General features: G+C 38.9%; 1 protein-coding gene across 4 annotated transcripts in view; it reads left to right on the top strand.

Annotated features, from left to right (window-relative positions):
- pam (peptidylglycine alpha-amidating monooxygenase) overlaps nucleotides 1-18,008 on the top strand; it is a 347,354-nt gene that overhangs the window by 110,006 nt on the left and 219,340 nt on the right. For all 4 annotated transcript variants that reach the window (XM_041185953.1, XM_041185952.1, XM_041185950.1 and 1 more), the window contains one exon: nucleotides 7,526-7,583. In XM_041185953.1, coding sequence (XP_041041887.1) covers nucleotides 7,526-7,583 — 58 coding nt within the window. The remainder of the gene's footprint in view (nucleotides 1-7,525; nucleotides 7,584-18,008) is intronic.

Here is an 18,008-nt window from a genome sequence, read left to right as displayed (position 1 = left end):
ACAAATGAAGAGGCCAAATGTCACTCAAGCTCTAGGAGCAGTAGCAGTTGAGGAAAGGTAAAAGTTATATTTCAATAATTAGAAATTTAATCACTGAACTAATTGGTTGACACGGCCATAATGTATTCTTTTCTACTTTGTAGTTGGTTCACTTTGAAAATATTGCGATCAGATACTTTGGAATATGATGTTTTCCAAATGTTTTACTTTCCTTAAAAAAAGGTAGAAATATAATATCTTAAAATGCTGTACCCTAAAAGTTCAAGCATGAATATTGACTGGGAAAAGTACAGATCTTTAAAACTCATTGTGTGCCAAGGAAATCAGAATCTGCCTTGTATACGATATGAGAGCACAGTGCTGGATGGCAGCAGCTGTTTTTAGAAGGAAAACCTCCCTTGTAAACTGTGATTTGAGCCACATACAAAACAAGATCGAGCTGAAAAGGCTTCATTAGTTAAGATGCCCTGGTGAAGTCCTTTTTGAATTAGTTGCTACTTTGTTTATGTAACAAGAATTACTGCACTTTAGATTGATTCATTGTGTAAAGTGCTTTGATCTGTTTTGACTAATAAGACAAAACTGCATTTATGAAAAATCATTTTCACTTATTTAGAAGTGACCAGTTCAGTAGTAGTACTTTTGCCTCTGAACTAGAGGTTATAGTTTAAGTCCTCCAAGACTCAAGCACACAAATCCAAGTTGACACTTGAATCATACATTCTTATTGGTGCCATCTTTCAGATGAGATATTAAATCAAGGTTCAGTTTGCACAAGTGAATGCAATAGTTCAAGTAGCACTGTTGTTCTGGCATTCTGGACAACATTCAGTCCTAAAGAGGGCCATCAAAAACACATTAATTAACTGGCTATTCATCTAAATTACTGTTTGGAGCCATGCTATGTACACATTGGCTGCCATGTTTACCAACATAAAAAAATGTAATTACAATTCAAAAAGTAACTTACTGGCTGTGACACACTTTTAGAGGAATGTTGTCCGATACCCTCACCACATTTCACAAATCAGGACGGACAAGTGAAAAGTTGATGCTGTTCATCAGGTTAGAGATTTTTGTTAGGTGGACATTACGACCTTACAGCAACTCATTTGACTGAGGACGTTGTTCCAGACTCTCTGACACAACCTATGGCCATGTCAAAATTAGGTAGAAAATCCTTCAAGGAGAACTATTTTTGCGGACAGGAGAGAGGCAGACAAACTGTACATATTTCCTCTAATCAGCTATCTATAAGCAGAAGGTGATTGAATTATTTTTAAAGTATATGGTAGTGTTTTCCCAAACCCTCAATTTGTGTGATCCCATTTACTAATAACCTGCTATTTATTTACTAATTTAATTTTTATTAATAACTCAGTAGGTTATGTTATTTCACATTCAAAACCTGGGGGAGGAGTGTTTGCAACTTCTCTCTCTCTCACACGCACACAGTGAGGGGGGGGAATAGGAAAAAAGTTTTACAACTATGGGTAGTAACAGTACAAGAACCACAGAAATGGTTATTAGTTTATGTGATTTCCAGAGTCAGAGCCCATTGAGGAATTCATAGGAGCTGGAGTACAGCTGGCTGAAGGCCAGAGTTGCAGAGTTTGCTTCACAGTCGCTGCTGATACCACAAGATGAAGTAGGCACACACTGGTCAGTTCTGCAGGTAGTGGTAGGAAATCTTCCAGCAGAGATGGGCTTGAGGAGCAGGATGCTCGGAATTCTGCTTCTTTGGGGGTTCACCAGTTGGATGTTAAACAGCAGACTGTCTGTGTGGCCCAAAGATGTGTTAGGAAATAGACAGAGTTTAAGTAAAGCATATGTGTATTTGGGTATTAGGAATAAGGTATATATTTAAGTTTAAACTTAATTTATTTTTTCTCTATTGTGGATTAAAAGGTGAAACCTGGGACATAGTTAAATTTTTGAGTGGAAACAGCAAGTCTTAAGCTGTGTTGTATACCTGCATTTCTAATGAGTTTTACAACTCCTGAAGAGAAGTTAATGCAAACATAAGAGTAGAAAAAAACTGCTGTTGCTTAGCAACAGCGGACTAGAGAGGGGAGACAGACACATGTGCGAACTGCAAGGAGGTGTCAGAACAGGCAGGACACAAAAAGGGACAGATAGAAAGTCACAAACTAAAGAAGAAAGGTCCCAAGGCCAAGGAGAGAGACAGGAACTAAGGAGAAATCCTAAGAAGACATAGTCAAAGGAAGGGCTGGAACCTGGAAAAGGCCCTGTTAAGTGAACTAAAGAGTGAGGAGCAGAGGAAGGCTTCAAGCTTAAAGTAAGAAAAGCTGTAGGAAGCAGATTTAAGGCAAAAACGGCTTGTGAGAAGTCGGAAGGTCCAAAGAGACAGCTGAAGGTCTGTAGCCCTACTATGGGCTTGTGAAGCAGTGGTGTACTGTTGACAGCTGAGTCGATGAGAGAGTGTGCATGGAAGAAAGCTTGAATGCATAAGGTGATCCATGGGAGAGGAACATGAGAAGGAGAGTTTGAAACCCTGGAGGTGGACCCTTGCGGAAGGTGTCTGAGAGGAAGTGTCGGTTTGGGAGAAGATTCCAAAGCGAACTCTTGGACACTCGAGGTTGGAAACCCTCGTGTGAAAGATGGAGTTTAGCGAGACTCGTCGGCTCACGGTACGACAAGTGTCTGGGGGGAGTTGAGGAGAGATCCATAGCATCTGTTTGGGGTGGCATCTGTCACTTGGTTTCAGAGTGTCGTGTGTCTGACCACAGGTTGCCTCTTAATTTACATGGACTGTGTACTTACTGTGAATATTACAGTATAAGATTTTTGTAACTTGCATTATCCTTAGAAATCTGGATGCATCTGTAAAAGTGTAGTTGTGGGTGAAGGATTAATGTAATGTAGTTTATCTTAATAAATGTTTTATTCTTTTGTTGAAAGTTCATCAGCTGACTCCTATGACTCTGTTCAGTAGCCGCTCTCCACGTATATGAACAAAAAGTAAAAGATTGGACCTATCAAGTCATTTTCTAACCTGGGATCGGGCTTGTCTAGCAGTTGTGGCAAAATACTGCGGATGCTAGAAATCTGAAACAAAAACAGAAAATGCTGGAAAAACTCAGCAGGTCTGGCAGCATCTGGAAACAGAGTTACTCTCTCCACAGATGCTGACAGACCTGCTGAGTTTTTTCAGAATTTTCTGTTTTTGTCCAGTAGTAACATCAGCTGAGATCATAACAGATTTAATGTTAAAACTGTCCAAAAGGTCAGAGGCTTGGGTCATGTGACATGGCCCATTAATGGTTAATTGCAGCTTAACCATCAGTTTATGTGCTCCTGGACAGAGTTCCATTGTTCCTCCTTGGGAGAGAGATAAGGTGGTTATTACTATCTCTTCTGATATAACGAGTTTCGATCTCTTTTGTGGTAGTTCAGGTTGTGGAGCCAGTTCATCTGCACTTCTGCTTTCCTTCATACAAGGGGTCTGTACAATGAGGTGTGAGGCTCCACAGGCTGAGAGAAGAATTCTTTTGATAAAAGCAAAAAACTGCGGATGCTGGAAATCCAAAACAAAAACAAAAATACCTGGAAAAACTCAGCAGGTCTGGCAGCATCTGCGGAGAGGAACACAGTTAACGTTTCGAGTCCGTATGACTCTTCAACAGAACTAAGGAAAAATAGAAGAGAGGTGAAATATAAGCTGGTTTAAGGGGGGGTGGGACAAGTTTGATGTCAGTGTTGTGGCTGTACTGGAACAGCTTAGCTAGGGGTGTGGCAAGTTCTGGAGCACAAGTCTTCAGTATTGCTGCCAGAACATTGTCAGGGCAGAAAGCCTTTGCAGTATCCACTGCATTCAGCCGTTTCTTGATATCCACGTGGAGTGAAATGAATTGGCTGAAGACTTGCATCTGTGATACTGGGGGCCTCCGGAGAAGGAGGCCAAGATGGATCATCCACTCAGCACTTCTGGCTGAAGATTGTAGGAAATGCTTCAGCCTTATCTTTTGCACTGATGTGCTGGGCTCCTCCATCATTGAGGATGGGGATATTTGTGGAGCCATCTCCTCCAGTGAGTTGTTTCATTGTTTACCACCATTCACAACTGGATGTGGCAGGGCTGCAGAGCTTCGATCTGATCCGTTGGTTGTGGGATCGCTTAGCTCTGTCTATCACTTGCTGCTTATGCTGTTTGAGCACTACTTGCCATCGAGTGCATTCACAGTTTTATCAAAGCCATTTGACTATTGTAACGCTTAGTGTTAGCTGTTTTGCCTGATGTAAATTGGAGCCAAATTCAGGAATAATTTGGAACCTTGCCATATAGACTGAAACAAATCAATTAATCAAGGCTCAGAATTGTTCCAGCACTGCAGCAGAAGCTGACACAGGTTACTCATCTGATGTAAAAACATCTCATCTGCCAACCTAAGATATTAAACTTTACTTGCTGTGGCATGTCAGCACATTATGGGAAGTATGCTTTGGCATTGGAATGCATTCACTGATCTGTTGGATAAGTTCCGTGCTATCATCTGTGATCCATTGCTAAGTCTATCCAACCCAGCAGAGCAATAGTTAATTTTGAATTCTGGTTTATATTTTAAAGAGAAAGCAATGAATTGATGTCTGGAAAAGGTTGCAATTCTGTCACAGATTTTCAATTAAGGATTCATTTTCAGCATCTACATAGTAATTGTATTAAATGTAATTTTTTCTTGTAAACCTTGTAGTTATTTGTGCTGTATAGTTGGATAATGCTAATAAATTAGATGCAAACATTAAACAGTTGCAACATTAAAAATTTATACAAAACTAATGACTGTAATCACTTATGGAAGAGGGAGCTTTTTTGCCATTTTAAGCAAAATTGTGCTATATTATCTACTTGGTGTGTTTGTTGATCCTGTGTGCTGATGCAGTATCACCTGAAAGCTCAGTTGTGACTCAAGGGTCAGAAAACTCATTTTTAATTGGATCATCTTGGTTGATGCTGGTCTATCTGGGGCTACAAACATGCAATTTGTGTCAGCATCATATTATTGTCAATGACTTGGTGACTCAACATCACTGCACACATGTATGATGATGTCTTGTTTGCTGTCATGACACTGCCTTCTGCTACCATCAGGACACTAGTATTTCATACATGCACCAAGGCAAATTGTCAAAGCCAGTCAATGCAGATGCAACTAGTTTGAAAGAAACTACAGGAAAGCAGCAGATTTTTAACGTTTCAACGTGAATTAGGAGCAGGAGTAGGCCATTCGGCCCCTCAAGTCCTTGCTCCGCTATTTGATAAGATCATGGCTGATCTAATTGTGGTGTCAACTTTCCTGTCTACCCCCTATACCCTTTGGCTCACTTGTCAGTCAAGAATCTGTTCAACTTGGCCTTAAAAATATTCAATGATCTTGCCTTCGCTGCTCTGTGGGGAAGAGATTTCAACAGATTCCTCAGAAGAAAATTCTTCTCATCTATTTCTGAAAATGGAGGCCCCTTTTTAAACTGTGTTCCCAAGTTCTAGCCTCTCCCACAAGAGGAAGCATCCTTTCAGCATCCACCCTGTCAATTCTTATATGTTTCATTAAGATCACTTCTCAATCTTCTAAACTCCCATGGATACACACCCAACCAGTCCATGCTTTCCTCACAAGATAACTCCTTCATCCCAGAAATCAGTTGAATGCATCTTCTCTTATATCCTTTGTTAAATAAGTAGATTGAAACTGCAAACAGTGCTCTTGATATAGTCTCACCAACGTCCTATCCCAATTGTAGCAAAACTTCCTTACTTTAATATTCCGTTTCCCTTGCAATAAATGTCACCATTCCATTTGTCTTCATAATCACTTGCTGTACCTACATACTAACTTTTTGCGATTCATATACCAGATCCCTCTGTGCTGCACAGTTCTGCAAATAATGTTGTCCTTTTCTATTCTTCCAGAGTGGACAAATTCACATTTTCCCACATTATAATTCATCTGCCAAATTTTTGCCCACTCACTTAACCTATCTATACTCTTTTGCAGACTCCTATGTCCTCTTCACAAGTTACTCGCCTAACTATCTTTGTGTCATCACCAAATTTAACAATTATACATTTGGTCCCTTTATCCAAGTCATTGTAATAGTTGAGGCCCCAGCACTGATCCCTGTGGCAGTCCACTCGTTACATTCATTATGGCTGCAGTCTCCCCGGGAAAAGAGGAGAGAGAGAAGAAACCGTGAATAAGCGAGTGCTGCTCACGCGATGGGTGACGCTGTCTACAAAGTAAAAAGCACAGGCAAGTGAATTCGTGAATAAGGAAGTTGCAAATGATGGTACTTCACTGTGTTGCAAAATAGACATATATCTGAAGTTACTGATTTTTTTTTAAATTAAAGAGCATTTTATTAAGTTAGTGCACCTATGTGCACTCATTACATTTTGCCAACCCAAAAATGACCCATTTATCTCTATTATCTGCTTCCTGTTATCCTCTGTCCATGTTAATATGTTATCTCCCACACCATGAGCTCTTGTTTTGTGTAGTATTCTTTGATGTTCATCCTTGTCAAATGCCTTTGGAAATCCAAGTACACCACATCTACAAGTTCCCCTTTATCTATGTTGCATGTTACTTCCTCAAAGCTTTAAAACCTTTGAGTGGAGAGTGAAACATTCTGTTGAGATGACACCTTAATCAGTTAATTTGTTGTCACAGATTTTAATTTACAGGTTAATAAGTGAAAGCTTTGATAGGTCATGACACGAGATTGTAATTTGGGTGCTTGATAAGGAAAATCTCACAACAGAGGAATTGCTGATGGATTATGTACACCCTGGTATGGTTGTGGTGTGCAGCAGTTCACCACTGGTTGGCTGCTATTCTGTTGATAAGCTTGTCCTGTACTGGTAGTTTACTTGGGTTTTAGTAATTCAATGTTTTGGACATTATTGGTTGTGAAACATGTGCTACCAGCCTGTACCACAGCACATAGGTGCACTAACTTAAAATGCTCTTTAATGTTCTTTTAAAAAAAATAGATCAGTAACTCCAGATATTTGTCCATTTTGCAGTACAGTGAAGTCTTGCCATTTGCAACTCCCTTGTTCGCGAATTCACTAACCTAACTCTATGCCAATGTGTTTTATAAGCCTGTCCCCTTGTTTTCCCAGGCCTATATTCTTAACTAACCCTTTAGAAAGAATTCAAGGAATCCAAGCACCTTGCATGCATTGGTAATCTCTTGCCAAGAGCAATGACACTATGCTCAGAGGCTCCTCATCTGTCCTATACAGGTGCTGCATCACATTTTTGCTGGAGAGTTCAGGACTGCCTTCGCATGGCTAGAGCAGATCGAATTTAATCCCATTCAAAACATGTTTCCCCTTCACGATTTCGCCGTTTACAAGATATGATGTGAATGTAACCCCTGCAGTCAGCGAGACTACTTAATTTGGAACTAATTCTGTATTTTAAAATGGAACTTAAAAATGGTTGAATTAAAATACTACCATTTAAGAGTTCTAAAGAAATATTTTTTTCTTCTTTTACAGTCGGATAGCTACTTTTGCACATTTGTTCCAGTGCCACCTGGTCAGAAATCCTATATAGGTAGGTATACGCTACCAGCAAAAATTAAGTATCTTCATTCTGGTTTAGAGTGTGTGTTTGCCTGTAACAGTTTTATTATTGAGAACATGGTACATTCCAATGACTGTAGCCTAATTTTTCATTGTCAGTAATAAATCTGTGCAGGGATACAAGCTTTTGTGGATCATAAAGCACAGCATCGTCCAATTGGGCCATATTTCTGTGCAATAGCTACAATACAAAGAGGATTTCCCATCAGTAACCAAATACATCAGGAGCCCTAAATTACTGGGTTTGGTTTTAAATGTAATAAAAAGTACACATGTTTTAGTGAATTAATCTGCACTTCAAAAAAATCTGAATAGTACAATAAATATCAGAATTTTAACTTGCGTACGCACTCGAGTATTCTCTATTAGACTAATAAATTTAGAACAGTTTGAACATCTTGTAAAAAAAAAACTTAAAAATAAGTAATGCTTTTGATGTATGCCTAGAAAAACATGGCTTATCAAAAGATTACAAGTTTTCCCTCTAATTGTACGTAAAACACTTATTCAAATCATTCAGCTGTGATTAATCTCTAGTCCACATTTTGCTGCACATTTTCTCTGTTTCGTTGTAGGTTTTATGGTATGTCCATAATACTGCAGAAAATGTAACTTGTTTCATATTTGAAAGGATCCTTAGATGCCCTGAATGCTGTGCTACAAACAATATAGTTGTACTAGAAATATTGTATTAAATTTGCAACTACAACCTGTTAACATTTTTATGCAAAAAGACGAAGAATCAAAGCATGCTTCAGTGAGGAATCTCATGTGTACATTGAGAGTGAGATTCTTTCTGCTCCCTTAAGCTCAAAAAGTTTGTGCTATATAACTTGCTGGAAATGTGAGTTGGTAATGTTGTGAAAAAATTAAAGGTGCATCTTTGATCTTAATGAATGCCAGGACCAAATGTCTCCTTAACAAATGAGGTTTAAGGATCGAGAAAGGAACAGAGGAATGGCAAAAATACGGTGAATAATAGTGACGAGTTAGTTAAATCATGTACAGAAAGAGTGATAGAGAGGAAGAAAGATTGGATTAAGAGAAAAAGACAGAAAGGAAAAGTCAAAAAAAAAATTGAATTCGTAATTGTTAAAATCTCAAAATAGAATTTGCTACCTGCAGGTTAAATTGGTCCCTTTTTGGACTGTACAGGTTGATTGACATCGAATTATTAATTACCGCATCATTAAAAGGGTATTTATACTCTATTATCAACCTTAATGTAATGTGTGAATTTGATGCGCAAGTAATGTGCAAATCCAGCAAGTTATTGGAGTTCTGTGAAGAAGTAACATGCTTTGGATAAAGGGGAGCCAGTCGAGGTACTGTACATGATTTCCAGAAGGCATTTGATAAGGTGCCACATCAAATGTTATTGTGGAAAATAAAAGCTCATGGTGTAGGTGGTAATATATTAGCATGGCTAGAAGATTGACTGGCAGAAAACAGAGTATGCATAAATGGGTCTTTTTCTGATTGGCAGGATGTGATGAATGGAGTCCCACAGGTGTCTGTGCTGGGGCCTCAACATTTTACAATTTACATCAGTGAGTTAGATGAGGGGAGCGAAGGCATGGTAGCTAAATTTGCAGATGACAAAAAAACAGGTAGGAAAGTATGTTGTGAGGAGGACATAAGGTTGCAGGTATAGATAGGTTGAGTGATTGGGCAAAAATCTGGCAAATGGCGGATAATGTAGGAAAATGTGAAGTTGTTCATTTGGCAGGAAGCATAAAAAAGCAGTGTTACCTAAATGGAGAACGGCTGCAGAATTCCAAGGTGCAGAGGGATCTAGGTGCTCTAGTGCATGAGTTATAAAAATTCAGTATGCGGGTACAGCAAGTACTTAAGGCTAATGGCTGCTTCCTTTTATTGTGAGAGGAATTTAATATAAAAGTGAGGATGTTATGCTTCGGTTATACAGGGCTTTGGTGAGACCATATCTCGAATACTATGTACAGTTTTGGTCTCCTTACTTAAGGAAGGATGCAAAATTGTTGGAGGCAGTTCTGAGGAGGTTTACTAGATTGATCCCTGGAATGAGCAGGATGTTTTATGAGGAAAGGTTGGACAGACTGGGCTTGTTTCCACTGGAGTTTAGAAGAGCGAGAGGTGACTGGATTGGAGTATATAAGATCCTTGAATGGTCTTGGCAAGGTGGATGTGGGAAGGATGTTTCCTCTTGTGCGTGAGTCCAGAACAAGGGGGCACTGTTTTAAAATTAGGGGTCACTCTTTTAGGACAGAGGTGAGGAGAATTTTTTTCTGAGGATTGTGTGACTTTGGAACTCTGCCTCACTAGGCGGCGGAGGCGGGGTCATTGAATACTTTTAAGGCAGAGTTAGATGGATTCATGTTAAGCAAGGGAATCGAAAGTTATTTGGGGTAGATGAGAATATGGAATTCAGAACACAAACAGATCAGCCATGATCTTATTGAATGGTGGGACAGGCTTGAGGGGCCTATTTCATTTGTATGTATGTAAATTTTTCAAAAAAAAAATGGGTAAGCTTGGGGCGAGATACTGTTTGTGTGAAGCAAATGGTGGAGTGTCATAAATTGACCAGCAAGTTCTGGAGGTTCAGAACTCATAGTGTATCTCTTAATTACATGAATTTACTGGCCACTGAGTCATTAACAAACTGTGATTTTTCCAGGAAGTTTCAGCCGTTATTTTTTTGGGAAATTGTCCGATATGTTGATCATAACAATTTTTCTTTGTAGCTTTCAGCTTTATTTGAGATTATCTTTTGCCTTTGTCAGATCCAAGTATTTACCAGTGTTGCTATTAAATCAATTTCTTGAAGGTGTTTGGGAGTAATTTAGGCTAATTTCCCCTGCAGCTTTTATTTCCAAGTGATCATACATGAATCGTTTGGTCATTACCTTTTACTGAAGACATAGCCATGAGCAAAAGATTGCTGGAATTAACAGTGTGTATCCTCATTGTGCCATTCCAAGATGTTGCGCCTTGGAATACCTCGATGCTGCCATGTTTTTTTTTAAATGAAAAACTTGGCAAGCAACTTTTTAACTGCCTTAATAAATTAAAGCATTTGGAACAAGCCACTTGGGCATTTACTTACCAGGTTTATACTTCTTACTTTCATGGTTGCATTAGATCCCAGCAAAAAATAGTAGCATTGTGGGAGCATTGAAAACTGACAATGTACAACATGCCATTTGTAGAAATAATGTGTAGAAGAGATGGGAGTTGTTAAGTAATTTTTAAAAGCTGTTTCAACTGGACTGTTAATTTTCTATTGAGATATAACGAATGGTAGCCATTTCTTTACCTACAGAGTATTTACTGCTTTTAAAATAGTGAGACTTCATTTCCCAGCCTTGCATCTACTATATCTTGACTACAAAGTCTTGTGTTTAAGTCAGCTGTAATCTTCTCGCTTAGAAATTGACTAATGTAAGTAACCAAGGTTGGAGTGATGGACAGCTAAGAATTATAACTGTTGCTGTACTGCATGAAAATCCTTCAAGTAAATCCCAAGCATCCAATTTGTATTGTATTGGTTTTCTGTCTGAGGCTGGATGCTTTATCCTGCTCCATTGGACAGCCTGTTTATTTACCTGGCAGTAAAGACTGTAAATTCTTCTCCTCTACAATCAGCAAAGAGTGCAATATAATATTTGCCGTCCATTGATGATTAATTTGTTTATTCAAGCAACTGAAGAATGTCAAGATAGCAGTGGTCCACATCATCTGGTTAACTGCATAAACCTCCTTCTGAATTATGTGAATACAACCTGAGTACAAGCAGTATAGTTCATTTCATCAGTGCCACTGTTTTGCAATGATCTTTTTGATCAACTTGAATTTATACACTCTTAAAGTGAACAGCTCACTAGCCAAGGTCATGTAATTTATATTTAGAGTTATTAATTTTACATAACACTAAATATAAATGGTGCTGTCAGTATAGAAATTGCCTTTCAGCTATACTCTAGTACTAGATGGTTGGTTTGCCATGACATGCATTTAACCTTCTGAAAGGTACACATTATGTGACTCTGGGCTGCTGCTCAGCTGTAGTGACAGCTGAAGGGGGATGCAGTGCTGTACAGAGAAGAATTGAGCATGACAGAAAGTAAGCGAACCAATAAATTGAACTGTCTGCATCTTATCCTTGCTTTACTCACTTGACTGATTAGTAAATAAATGTTGCTCTTCATGGACAGATTCATGCCAAATAGTCAACACTCCATTAAGTAAACAATGTAAAGAGCATGTAATGAAGTTCTTTTCCCAAGAAATCTCCACTCTATATGTTGAGGATTTCAGGTTTATATTTTGAAACCCCTATATGCCATCATAATTAATACTTTACATTATGGATGTATGGTTCAGATATTGCTACAATTTATTAACTGAGTAAAAAAAATCACTGTCATATGTTACACCCTTGTTCAAAGAAGTGTGTAAGGATGAACTCATCAACTGCAGGTCAGTCAGTTTAACCTAGATGGTGGAAAAGATTTTAGAAAAGACAACCCAGGACGAACTTTAACAGTCACTTGGAATAGGCATGTGGCAGGTGTCATTCAACACTGAGAAGTCTGAAGTGATACATTTTGACTGGAAGAGTGAGGAGAGGCAATATAAACTAAACATTACAATTCAAAGAGGATGAGAGAACCCAGGCCTAGGGGTATATGTACATAAATGATTATAGGTGGCAGGACAGGTTGCGAAAGTGGCTAAAAAGGCATGCGAGATCCTGGGCTTTATAAATAAAAACAGAGGACAAAAGCAAGGAGGTTATATTGAACCTTTAAAACATTGGTTCAGCCTAAACTGGAATATTGTGCTTAATGCTGGGCGCCATACTGTAGGAAGGGTATGAAGGCTTTTGAAAGGATGCAGAAAAGACCTGTGAGAATAGTGACGAGGAACTTCACAAGAAACACAAGAAATAGGAGCAGGAGTAGACCATATGGCCCGTTGAGCGTGCTGTGCCATTCAATATGATCAAGGCTGATCTTGGGTGTCAACTGCACTTTACTGCCCACTCCCCATATCCCTTGATTTCCTGAGACCCCGAAAATCTGTCTATTTCAGCCTTAAATGTATTTAATTTCTCCTCATCTCAGCCCTAAATGATTGGCTCCTTATCTTGAGACTGTACCCTTGTCCTAGATTCCCTGACCAGTGGAAACAATCTCTCAGCATCTACCTATCAAACCTTTTCAGAATTTTGTAGGTTTCAATGAGATTTTAAAAATATTTGTTCATGTGATGTGGGTGTCGCTGGCTAGGTCAGCATTTATTGCCCTTGAGAAGGTGGCAGTGTGCTGCCATCTCACCTCTCATTCTTCTGAACTCCAGAGAATATAAGCCCAATTTACTCAGCCGCTTATCATAGGACAACCCCCTCATCCCAGGGACCAGTTTAGTGAACCTTCGGTGTACTGCCTCCAATGCAAGTACATCCTTTCTTAAATGTGGAGACAAAAACTACACACACTACTTCAGATGTGTTCTTGCCAAAATCCTGTACAATTATAGTAGGACTTCTTCATCCTTGTACTCTAATCCCCTTGCAATAAAGGCCTACATGCCATTTGTCTTCCTAATTGTTTACTGTGCTTGCATGCTAACTTTCTGCGTCCCTGTATGAGCACATCCAAGTGTCTTTGAACATCAATGCTTACACGTTTCACACCTTGTAAAAAATATTCTGCTTTTCTATTCTAATGACCAAAGTGAATAACTTCCCTATATCATACTCCATCTACCATCTTGTTGTCCACTCATCTAACCTGTCTATATGTCTCTTTGTAGCCTCTCTCTGGGTCCTCCCCACAGCTCACCTTGCTACCTAGCTTGTCATCATCAGCAAACTTAGATACATTCTTCTCTGTCTCTTCATCTAAATCATTAACATAGATTGTAAATAGCTGAAGCTCCAGCACTGATTCTTGCAACACTGCACCATTCACTGCCTGCCAACTTGTAAAAGCCCGTTTATGCCTAATCTCTGCTTATTATCTGTTAACCAATCCTCTATTCATGATAATATATTACCCCAAACTCCATGAGCACTTATCTTGCCTCTTAACCTTTTGTGTGGCACCTTATCAAATGCATTTTGGAAATCCAGATATACTACATCTACTGGTTCCGCTTTATCCTACTGGGTACATCCTTAAAAAACTCTAATAAATTTGTCAAACAGGGTTTCCCTTTAAAACAAGTCAACATGGTTTTACTAGTCATACTACATGCAAACATACGAGTTAGGAGCAGGAGTGGGCTACTTGGCTCCTCGAGCCTGCTATGCTTTTCTAAGTGCATTTTTTAAGACTTCCTTAATCAATTCCAGCATTTTCCTAATAACTGATAGCCTAACTGACCTCCTTTGTTGTAAACTGGGGTAACATTTACCAACTTCCAGTCTGGTGGGACCATTCCCAACTCTAAGGAATTTTGAAAAATTGTAGCTGGGGAATCCACTATCTCTGCAGCCAGTGCTTTTAGAACTCTAGGATGTAGGCCATCAGGTCTCAGGGATTTGTTAGATTTTAGTCCCTTAAGTTTCTCCAATACTTTTTATCTGCTGATATTAATTTCCGCACTCTTTATAGCCCCTGGGTTACTGTCTATTTCTTGTATGAAACTTGTGCCTGTCTTCCCAGTAGAAGACACAAAATATTTGTTCATTGTCTCTGCCATTTCCTCATTCCCCACAATAATTTCTCCTGACTCTGCTTCTAAGAGGTTGATGTTTACTTAAGCTACTCTCTTCCTTTTTATATACTTAAACCAGGTTGTAAGAGCTTTTATATATTTTTGGCTAGTTTTACTCTTGTATTCTAGTTTTTCCCTTTTTGTCAAAATATTTGGTGGTCTTTTGTTGGTTTCCTCAGACTTGCTGCTGTTTTTGGCAACATTAAAAGCCTCTTCTTTTCATCTAATACCATCGTTAACTTCTTGAGTGACCCATGGATGGGTCTTTCTTGCTGAGTTTCTGTTTTTAAAGGTATGTACTTTTGTAGAATATTTTAAATAGTTGCTTTAAATGTTTCCCACTGTTCATTTACCTCCATACCTTTTAATCCATTTACCCAATTAACCTTAGCCAGTTTTTCCCTCATACCTATGTAATTAGCTTTGTTTAAGTTCAAGATTCTTGATTGTGATTGTAGTATGTCACTTTCAAAATTAACATGAAACTCAATGGTATTATGATCGCTATTTGCTTTTACTAGGACATTACGAATAACCCTGCTTCATTACAAAATACTCAATAACTTTATCCCTAGTCAGTTCTACAACATATTGCTCCAAGAAACTGTCACAAAAACTTTCTACAAACATTCAGTTATTTGGATTGTTTGGAGAAGCAGGGGTTGTTCTCCTTAGAGAAGAGAAGGATAAGAGGAAATTTGATGGAGGTGTTCACAATCATGAACGGCCGAGACAGAGTAGATGGAGAGAACATGTTTAATAGGCTGAAGGGTTGTGTACCAGAGAACACAGGTTTAAAATAATTGACAAAAAAAACCAAAGGCAACATAAAAAAATTATGCAGCAATTGTTTACGATCTGGAATACACTATCCCAAAAGGTGTTGGAGACAGATTCAATTGTGGCTTTCAAATAGGAATTGGATAAGCACCTGAAAGGAAAAGAAAATTGTCGGGCTATGGAGAAAGGGTGGTGAAGTCGGATTAGCTTAATTGCTCTTGCAGAGTGTTGGCAAGGGCTTGGTGGGTTGAATGGCCTTTATCTGTTCTATGATCTGCTATTCAGTAATGCTAAAATCATACCTTCAAGAAAGGGGATGGAGTTGCTGTTCTGAGAGCTTGGTAACTGATGAGGGGCTGTCATTTGTAGGTTTAGCACCAGCACAACATGGGAATGGTCTTTAAAAACTTGGTTTAAGAGATGCAGTGTCTAAACAGAAGCTTCAATAAGGAAGTAATAACCCTTTTGACCAAAAAGAATGTTGTACACCAAAATACCTGACCAGGGACTTAACAGCGCTAATGGGAAGGTCAGAAAGAAGGAGGCCTCGAGTTTCTTCTCCCTCTTGTACCACTCACAGTAGCTCTGTTTCTGCTTGTTCTGATGGTGGGGCTCAAATCAAGTAATGTTTTAGAGAATCATGTTCAATGCTTAAGTGAAAGCTGACAGTGGAAGAAGTTAGTGAATTTTGCCTCGTGTTCTCTCATTCAAGGGAATTGCTTCCTTGTGACGATTGTTATGATTACACAAGGAAACTTTTAAATATTGAAGTACCTGTGTAGCTGCTAATTGAAAGCATGGAAAAATTCCACAGAAGTTGTTCTGTTACTTTGGCCCAGATCTTCTGATCCCAATAGCGACGAAGGCTGAGGCGATTGTTACTATTGAAGGCCCTAACGGAATTGAAAGTTCAGGGGAGCTGACTTATGCTGGAATACAAGGTTCCATGGGAGACCCCGCTGATGGTCCCACCGGAATCTGTCAGCATGTAAGCTTGGGCTGTTTGCCTAAGACTTAGCTACTTTTTTACACTAATTTATTTAGCAGCATTCTTAGTTGGGGAGCCTGCTCCAGGAGTGCAGCCTTTAAATCAAGAGGAGTGTCTCCACACTCCCATAACCCCTGCCCCTGCATCCTCAGATGCTCACCACCCCCACCTGGCACCCCCAGCTGATGCCTGCAAATCCCTCTGGGACATCATGGAGAAGTCCCCTGCTCTTCTTTTGAAATAGTGCCTTGGGATCTTTGACATCCTCCTGAAAGGTTAGATGGGGTATTATGACACAGCTGATGGTAAATGATAAGCTATTCAACTCCCAGAGGGAAACTTGAAATAACAGTCATATCCAATTTTTGCCATTTTTATGTTTCGAGATGCAGGCTTTGAATTCAGGTATAATAAAAACACTGAGTCTTGAGCTGTTTTTATAAAACTAAATTAAACACTTATTAATTAAAAGTTTGTAAGCACATACATATGTCTACAAATTACTACTATAATAACTTGTAAAAACCCCCTAATTAATCTGACTCCCAGTTACACCTCCGTTAAGGCAACAGTAAAATACAGATTTAAACAGACCCCTAGCAAAGCACACTCGGGACAATCAAATTCAGAATTATTTTCTTTCAGCTCTGGGTCCTTGCAGACAGCAGCTTAAAGCTTACAGGCTGGAGGCTTTAGATTTTAGATTCCATGTCCTTTTACCAACAGCCTTCTCTTCCTTTATACATATTTTCGTCTTTGAATGCAACTTCTCATTGTATCATTAGGTTTTTGAGCTTTACTTCTAATAATAAAACTCTTTCATAGCACCAATTTTATTAGTAAGCTTTAGAAAACTAAATGGATTGTTTGGCTTCTAGCTAGGTATAATATTTCATCCATTCTTTTGAATGGTTTATTTAAAAATGCAAACTTCCCCCTTTATACTTCACTTTCTAACTCCCCTATGTTTACTAAATTAACATTTCAAACCTACTTCTCTTCTATACATCGAAACCTCTAGACCAGCTGGCTTTAATCCAATTAAGTTACACACACACACACACACACCCCACTAGAACTCTATTTTAAAATAATTTCCAATAACTTTATAGATATGATATCTTCTTGACATGTGGCCTCAGCTTAATGTCTCGTTTGTAAGGCTGGCATCTCTAACAATCCTGCATTGCAATATCAGCCTAGATTGTACACTAAAGTCTCTGGAGTTGGACTTTCACCTGAGTCGGAAGGTTTTGGCTTAGATTGCCACCATTGAACCACAGCTAACACAGTACTACCATTTAGGGATCAGTGGGTCATGCAGAAAGTTGCTGAGATTCAATATCAGTAAGATTCTTTGGTACAAATTCCTAATATGAATTTGATGTCAAAGCCCAGGGATTTTAGCAATTGTACATCAGTGGAGACAACCTTTGTGTCAAGAAGTACAGATCCTTTTTCTTTTTTCGAACAATTCGATAGCTTCAAAATCATCAGCTACAAGCAGTGGACAATCAAATGTACAGATCTTAGCTTGGCCTGTGATTAATCAAGAAAAATCTATTTGAATTTGAAATGAGTTCCATTTGTTGTCAAGGTGTACTTCCAGACTGGCAGGATGTTGTGTCTTATCCACTGGATAGGTTTGGGATATAAACTGGAATATTCTGCAGTTCAGAGAAGCTCCAGTATAGAGGCATAGCTTTAACTGAGTATTCTAGGCCAGATGGTGGTAGCCATCTGCATCAAACTTTTTGCAAAACTAATTGTTAAGATTCCTACAAAGCAATCTGTCTTGTTGTATGTTGGTCTCTAGCAATATATTACAACTGATGAAATACATGCCGCCCTACAATTAAAGTCTCAAAAACCTTAGCCAAGCTGCATTCATACATTACCAACATTGGAAAGAAAATCCTCTCT

The sequence above is a fragment of the Carcharodon carcharias genome, chromosome 4, assembly GCF_017639515.1.
Source record: "Carcharodon carcharias isolate sCarCar2 chromosome 4, sCarCar2.pri, whole genome shotgun sequence".
Classification (NCBI taxonomy): domain Eukaryota; kingdom Metazoa; phylum Chordata; class Chondrichthyes; order Lamniformes; family Lamnidae; genus Carcharodon; species Carcharodon carcharias.
This window is presented reverse-complemented; position numbering and strand designations above follow the sequence as displayed.